Source organism: Trichomycterus rosablanca, chromosome 1 (assembly GCF_030014385.1).
Source record: "Trichomycterus rosablanca isolate fTriRos1 chromosome 1, fTriRos1.hap1, whole genome shotgun sequence".
NCBI lineage: Eukaryota > Metazoa > Chordata > Actinopteri > Siluriformes > Trichomycteridae > Trichomycterus > Trichomycterus rosablanca.
The window spans coordinates 32,692,772-32,701,322 of record NC_085988.1 but is presented as its reverse complement, the minus strand read 5'-3'; the positions used below and the strand labels follow the sequence as shown (position 1 = coordinate 32,701,322).

General features: G+C 39.5%; 1 protein-coding gene across 1 annotated transcript; it reads right to left on the bottom strand.

Annotated features, from left to right (window-relative positions):
• Positions 1–1,026: 1,026 nt before the first annotated feature.
• On the bottom strand, positions 1,027–8,357 carry golt1bb (golgi transport 1Bb). Its single transcript, XM_063001754.1, has 5 exons — positions 8,313–8,357; positions 7,932–8,023; positions 6,525–6,703; positions 4,643–4,724; positions 1,027–3,057 (listed from the first exon to the last, which is right to left on the bottom strand). The coding sequence occupies exons 1-5, from the start codon at positions 8,335–8,337 to the stop codon at positions 3,019–3,021; spliced, it is 417 nt and encodes a 138-aa protein (XP_062857824.1). The 5' UTR covers positions 8,338–8,357; the 3' UTR covers positions 1,027–3,018.
• Between the last annotated feature and the right edge of the window lie 194 nt (positions 8,358–8,551).

Sequence of the window (8,551 nt, the reverse complement as noted above, 5' to 3'; positions counted from 1 at the left end):
GGAAGGGGCCATCCCCAAACTGATCCCACAAAGTTGGGAGCATGAAATTGTCCAAAATCTCTTGGTATGCTGAAGCATTCAAAGTTCCTTTCACTGGAACTAAGGGGCCGAGCCCAACTCCTGAAAAACTGGCCCACATCATAATCCCCCCTCCACCAAACTTTACACTTGGCACAATGCAGTCAGACATCAAATTGCCAGACGGAGAAGCGTGATTCGTCACTCCAGAGAACACGTCTCCACTGCTCTAGAGTCCAGTGGTGGCGTGCTTTACACCACTGCATCTGACACTTTGCATTGAGCTTGGATGGAGCTGCTCGGCCATGGAAACCCATTACATGAAGCTCTCTACGCTCTGTTCTTGAGCTAATCTGAAGGCCACATGAAGTTTGGAGGTCTGTAGTGATTGACTCTGCAGAAAGTTGGTGACCTCTGTGCACTATGCGCCTCAGCATCCGCTGACCCCGCTCTGTCATTTTACGTGGCCTAACACTTCGTGGCTGAGTTGTTGTCGTTCCCAATCGCTTCCACTTTGTTATAATACCACTGACAGTCGACTATGGAATATTTAGTAGCAAGGAAATTTGTTGCACAGGTGGCATCCTATCACTGTACCACGCTGGTAGGTGCTTGGTTTTATACACCTGTGGCCATGGAAGTGATTGGAACACCTGAATTCAATGATTTGGATTGGCGAGTGAATACTGTTGGCAATATAGTATATATGCAATTATTATTTATTAACTATCATAATTAAGTATTTCGTTACACTTAATTTATTTTGTTTATATTTAAACACAATGTGTGTGTAAATTGTGTCAAATACTGTTTGCCTAACTATAACAAATAATAATAGTGAAGAGAAATTAAATTGTTAATTGTAATGCTATGCATCAGTCTTCCAAGAACCACTTCAATCAATATTATAAGCAATCAACATTTTACAAGTACAGTATGTAGAGGAAATGTGCACATGGATTTTTCAGTACTGTTTAAATTTAAATAAAAGACTAGGCCCAGTGAACATTTACAGACATTGAAAGGTTTATTAATTCATCATTTTTCTGTGTAAAAAATGTACATCACTCTCATACAGTATTTAAAATATGTATTTACAAATTACTGTTTCACAAAAGCTGTTCATTATGTACTGAGCCAGCAATATGGAGTGTCATGTCAGAAGAATTGTGGCTCATCCTGTGTGCACAAGTGGTTTGCACCACCACAAGCAACAGAGAATTTTAGTAACATTTTTATATTCAAGCGCAAGATCTCTGACCCTGTTTACACTTGGTCATTTTGTGTGCTTTGATCAGGATTGTATCCAGATAGTGAGTGTGCATGTAGGACATAAATGCACCCAAATGCATTAAACTCCGACTCCAGCATCAATGTTTTTTTTGCAAACAGATGGCACTATGGCATATACCAGCATGTAAGTTAAATTTTATGATCCTTGACCTTGGGTATAGTCTGGGTAAAGTTTATGTTGGCCCTTGAACATTTCAGGTAGTCTGAATCTTTCCCTCCTCCAAAAAACATGCGGGCATGTTGATTCAACAACTCGAAACTGGTCTCTTTGTGTCTGTGTGTGCGATGCCCTGAGATGAATTGAAGCTGTCTAACAGGTATTTCCACAATGTGCCCAGTGTAATCTGGGTAGGATTCTGTAACCACCACAATCTTGACCTATTGATCAGAAGGTTTAGCTGCCAATCTGCAACTGTAGGTTCCTTGAGCAAGGATCTTAACCCTTAGTTGCGTGGATTGTATCACTTCTGAAATTGCATTGAATAAAAGCATCTAGCAAAGGCATAAATGTAAAATTCTGGCGATAAAGCCAATATATAAGTTTAATCAATATCTCATAGACATGTTTGACAATTAAAAACCTCTCCATCTTTTATCAAGGTGCACATTTGTGCACATCAAGTCCATTATTTTAGCATGGTACTTGAACTGTAAATTTAAGTAGTGTACAGTCTACTGGTTATGTTGATTAATGGCTTTATAAACTATGCAGTATACGTTGTTTTTAGATTCAGTTATAACCATGGCATGAATTTAAGAGCAGAACTACTGACAATGTTAACTATGAACAGCCATATGACAATTCATCAGCTTAAACTTCATGATCAAAACAGGCCTACACAAAACTGAAGAGAAACACAACAACTCCTTTTTACTTCCAATCTAGTCGTATTCAATTACCCCATTGGATTTCGCTTCCTTTCTACTGATGTTGACCTCCGCTCCTGACTGAGGAGAGCTGACTAACACATGCCCCCTTTGACACGTGTGCAGTACCAACTCTATCTTTTCACCTGCACCAGACGAGTTCATATATGGATCAGCTTTGCGCATGGAGAGTCTCCACTATCCCCCATCTCTGCGCAGGTGCCATCAATCAGCCAGCAAAGGTTGTCACAACAACTCTTTTGAGCATATTAAATGCACTTACAGTAACAGGATTTCAATCTGGCTGCCTAGAATACCATACAATAAAAAATATAAATGTGTAATTAAATGTCTTACCAAAATACAGTCCAGATACATAACATAAAATGACCAGGTGTAATTTGGGTCTTCATAAAAGCAAAATAACACAAATAACAAAAGCAAGGAATAAAGTAGCAAGCCATGTTCTCTCCCATAGCAGGTCTTTCTCAAGCTGTCAGTGGGCATAAACAACAGTCCAACAAGACATGCTCTGTGTTGGGTTAGGTCCATGTTACCTCCTACATGGAGGTATGCTGTGTATAGAGTAAGCATGTCAGAGCCCAATTTGGGCTGTTGTATGTTTCTCAGAAAAACAAAACAAAAAAAATAACACAGCTCTTCATTGCCAACATCGCTTCCATAGTAGGCATCCTCCTGTGCCAAGTAATGCCTTTTTTGATGATAAATTGTCATTTCTGACATTCACTGGGAGTTTTGCCAAAAGGCATCATTTTACAAGTACAATATTAAAATTAAATAAGTGTTGACAATTAAGAGAGGGAACAAGTATGTTCTCCGTTATACCATCGTGTTGCTTTCACCAACTTTATCCACCAACTGGAAAAAAAAAACACAAGACATGACATTTGTTATTTTTAACATTCATTAAATATAGTAAAAGACTTCAAAGTAGTTTTTTTTAAACTAGCAGTTAGGACAATTATTACAGCAGACTGTTAGAAATATTTGACTTCTAATATTTTTGCTTAGTTGGTTAATAAAATGTTAATTATTCAGTTTTGCTTATGTTTGATAAGGGTCATGGCAGGGACTGAGTCTTTCCAGAAACACTGGGTGCAAGGTTGTAATACACTTGGAACAGCAACTCAATGCATGGTGTAACACTTACCCTTTCACTCAGTTTTACCTTGGAGAACATTTAAAATTTGAGGTGGATGGAAACCAGAGATGCAAGATTCAGAGTGTTGGAGGGGGCATGGGTACTATTATTTTTATCAGTGTAAAAAAAGCTACATAAATCAGAAGACCTCTAATTATAAGGTAACTGTTCGTACTATAGCAAATATAGTAAAATATCTACAGAAAACAGAAGAAACAAAAGTAAAGCAAGTGTATTTCTATGCGCAAGTGTTGGTCTATGTGTCGTACTTGGTGTGGGCTGCATAAGTAGTTAACCCTGTAATGACTAGCCAAAGTTCTCTGAAATCTGTGAGAAACTGTGCAACATTATGTCATCAAAACTTAACCCAACTGAATGAAAGACTGAGACACTGCCTGCAGGAGTCTGAGTGGGAGTTATTGTGCCTGTATGGAACTAAAGAGTTTAAAGCCCACAACTGCCAGGGACCTTGTGTGTTGAGAACTTGTTGTTAAACCAATCCTCCAATGGCCAATTATGAAATCAGTCATGAAACCCTACAGTAAGCTCAAGCTTTAAGATTAAGTGTACATACACAAGCCTACAGTGTCTTTCATGCTGTATACACAAGAGTAAAACGCTGGACTTTCTTATGCACAGCATCTCATGCTGAAGAAGTAAACCATCATTTCAATTTTCTTTTGACAACACAAACTATATCGACAAAGGTACTGAGACACACCTCTTAATCACTAAATTAATGTGTTTCATTTAGTCCCATTGCCACAGGTGTATAAAATCAAGCACCAGGTCATGCCTTTACCAACATTGCTCACTGAATTTCGAATGGCACTGCTGCAACAAGTCAGTTCTTCCTTCCTAGATGTTTCACGATCAACCGTGTGTGGTATTATTGACAAGTGGAAGCTTTTAGGAACCACAGTGGCTTAGCCACAATGTTATATCAAATCACATGAAGTGGTTACAGAGCACGGTCGCAGAGTGCTGAGGTGCATAGTGCATAAAAGTTTTTACAGCACTTTAATGACTCAAACCTCCTATGGCATTGACATCAGCACAAAAACTGGAAGAGGCAAAAAAAATCTCTATATGTCATGATTGAAGAGTTGCATATTGGGTTTACCAAGTATCCAAAATCAACATTAGATGCCACTTCCATGCCAACACATTATCCAGTAGGATATCCAGGAAAAAGCCTTTTTTAAAACATCCATAATTTAAATACGTAGTCCTAAAATCATTAAAAGAGCTAGCATATGTACAAATGGGTGTTTGGCTAATGTTTTAATACACAAAACTTACTGAACTGATGCCTGGGAGATTAAGCAGGGATCCAATAATTGGTATTCTTCTGATGAAGCCCACGGCCACAGGAAAGAAACCCCTAAAGCAAAAAGAGTAAGATTAGGTTAATTCTACATTATTTCTGCCCACATCCTCCTGAAACTCTTATTTTATTAGTACTTAATATTTGTATATAATCCACAATGCATGAGGTCATAGTCAGAATCTTGTTTAACATCAGAAATTATTTTAATATGTATTTAATGGTCTATGAGCATAAAACAGGCCCTTTCAGTAATGTGTCTTTAAATTAATAAAGCATACAGTGGGGTCAAAAAGTATTTAGTCAGCCACTGATTGTGCAGGTTCTCCTACTTAGAAAGATGAGAGAGGTCTGTAATTTTCATCATATGTACACTTCATCTATGAGAGACAAAATGAGAAAAAAAAATCCAGGAAATCACATTGTAGGATTTTTAAAGAATTTATTCGTAAATTATGGTGGAAAATAAGTATTTGGTCAATAACAAACAAACAAGATTTCTGGCTCTCATAGACCTGTAACTTCTTCTTTAAGAAGCTCTTCTGTCCTCCACTCGTTACCTGTATTAATGGCACCTGTTTGACCTCGTTATCTGTATAAAAGACACCTGTCCACAGCCTCAAACAGTCAGACTCCAAACTCTACCATGGCCAAGACCAAAGAGCTGTCGAAGGACACCAGGAAGAAAATTGTAGACCTGCACCAGGCTGGGAAGAGTAAATCTACAATAGGCAAGCAGGTTGGTGTGAATAAATCAACTGTGGGAGCAATTGTAAGAAAATGGAAGACATACAAGACCATTGATAATCTCCCTTGGGGTCAAGATCTCATCCCGTGGGGTCAAAATGATCATGAGAACGGTGAGCAAAAATCCCAGAACTACACGGAGGGACCTGATGAATGACCTGCAGAGAGCTGGGACCAAAGTAACAAAGGCTACCATCAGTATACACACTACGCCGAGAGGGACTCAAATCCTGCAGTGCCAGGCGTGTCCCCCTGCTTAAGCCAGTACATGTCCAGGTCCGTCTGATGTTTGCCAGAGAGCATATGGATGATCCAGAAGAGGATTGGGAGAATATCATGTGGTCAGATAAAACCAAAATGGAACTTTTTGGTAAAAACTCAACTCGTCGTGTTTGGAGGAAGAAGAAGAACCCAAGAACACCATACCTACTGTGAAGCATGGGGGTGGAAACATCATGCTTTGGGGCTGTTTTTCTGCAAAGGGGACAGGACGACTGATCCATGTTAGGGGAAGAATGAACGGGGCCATGTATCGTGAGATTTTAAGCCAAAACCTCCTTCCATCAGTGAGAGCATTGAAGATGGAACGTGGCTGGGTCTTCCAGCATGACAATGATCCCAAACATACCGCTCGGGCAACGAAGGAGTGGCTCCATAAAAAGCATTTCAAGGTCCTGGAGTGGCCTAGCCAGTCTCCAGACCTCAACCCCATAGAAAATTTGTGGAGTCCGTGTTGCCCAGCGACAGCCCCAAAACATCACTGCTCTAGAGGAGATCTGCATGGAGGAATGGGCCAAAATACCAGCTACAGTGTGTGCTAACCTGGTGAAGACTTACAGGAAACGTTTGACCTCTGTCATTGCCAACAAAGGTTATGTTACAAAGTATTGAGTTGAACTTTTGTTATTGACCAAATACTTATTTTCCACCATAATTTACAAATAAATTCTTTAAAAATCCTACATTTTCTCATGTTGTCTCTCATAGTTGAAGTGTAGCTATGATGAAAATTACAGACCTCTCTCATCTTTCTAAGTAGGAGAACTTGCATAATCAGTGGCTGACTAAATACTTTTTGGCCCCACTGTATACCTGAATTAATAAACTTACCTGAATAGGAGAAAGAAGCCATAGATTTCTAGCACCACACCAACAATCGGCCATCCAATCAACACCACACATATACCTCCCAAAAAGAAGCCTGTAGCTTTTGCTTTATGCCGCTGAAAGAAGAATCTGAATGTACGTTCCAAACCGATGACAAATGAGAGTCCTGCAACAAACAAGATCTGAACACAAACACATCACATTTAACTTAGATGGAACTTAATAGGCCATGCCGATCAGGCACAACACAAATAACACATCCTTATTTCTACACTCACTGTCCATTTTATCAGCTCCACTTACAATATAGAAGCACTTTGTAGTTCTACAATTACTGACTGTAGTCCATCTGTTTCTCTGCATGCTTTGTTAGCCCCCTTTCATGCTGTTCTTCAATGGTCAGGACCTCCACAGGATGACCACAGAGTAGGTATTATTTAGGTGGTGCAGTGAGCCCTGCAGTGACACTGACATGGTGGTGGTGTGTTAGTGTGTGTTGTGCTGGTATGAGTGGATCAGACACAGCAGCCCTGATGGAGTTTGTGAACACCTCACTGTCACTGCTGGACTGAGAATAGTCCACCAACCAAAAATATATCCAGCCAACAGCACACTGTGGGCAGCGTCCTGTGACCACTGATGAAGGTCTAGAAGATGACCAACTCGAACAGCAGCAATAGATGAGCGATCGTCTCTGACTTTACATCTACAAGGTGGACCAACTAGGTAGGAGTGTCTAATAGAGTGGACAGTGAGTGGACACAGTATTTAAAAACTCCATCAGCATTGCTGTGTCTTATCCACTCATACCAGCACAACACACACTAACACACCACCACCATGTCAGTGTCACTGCAGTGCTGAGAATGATCCACCACCCAAATAATACCTGCTTTGTGGTGGTCTTGACCATTGATGAACAGGGTGAAAGCAGGTTAAAACAGTATGTAGAGAAATAGATGAGCTACAGTCAGTAATTGTAATATCTGCAGGGCTTGATTTTTGTCCAGTGGTCACAGTATTTAATATGTCAATTAAGAAAGACTTTACGCGAAAACACAAAAGTTAAAATCTAACAATTGTAGGAAGCACTATACAAATCAATTATACTTGGCCTAAACACATCTCTGGGTGGTGTCAGCTGTTACATCACAACTGAAGCAAATCAAGGGCTGTTATCAAGTCCTAATGGTTTAATCATGTTGTAACCCAACTTTAGATCATACAGAGACCAGCAGTAGGTTTTAAGATCAGCAATATTATGTAGTGATTGAATAATAATGACATGGCAGGTATTATTCTACATTATCGTTCAACTGATGAAGACTTTATTTTATTTTAAAGGATAAGTTATCTATATGTTACACATCCTTTTGGAAAGTCATACGATTTATTTAACAGATTACTCACATTTCCTATTGCCAGCAGAGCTTTATCAAAGAACAGTATCATCCCGAAGAAAAGGAAAAACACTCCAAAGCCTGTTAGTCCCATTCCTATTTCTGTTCACACAAAGAGAGACACAGAACGAAATAGCATTAGGTAAATCAGATTCAGTCCTGAAACACTCATGCAGTGACATATTCCTATTTGCTGTAGTATATATAATAATCGGTGCATATAGTAAAGCTGTTAGTGATTTGATGGAGCTGAGGAGAGTGCTTCAGGCCACACCATAACCTCATTCATTCAAACTACAGCCGCCCAATCACACTACCAACACATTATCTTCTATTGTGTAATGAGTACTGATCACTGGCTGTCTAATAAAGATAATGAAGTATCACTTACTCTGAGAGTCTGATAAGGAAATCATGGCTGCAGCTTATGAACTTTCTTTCCTCGTTAACCAAATCCAAACTGAAACCCACACCGTTAGCATTTACCGATCGCCACGTCTTCCGGAAACACGTAGCTACGCAATGAGATTTAAAAGAGTTATTTCCGCGTACATTTTGCGCATATCCCTTCTGCGATCTACTGACACATACACGTATATCTTATCAAGTTTGTAGTATTTTATCAGAAAT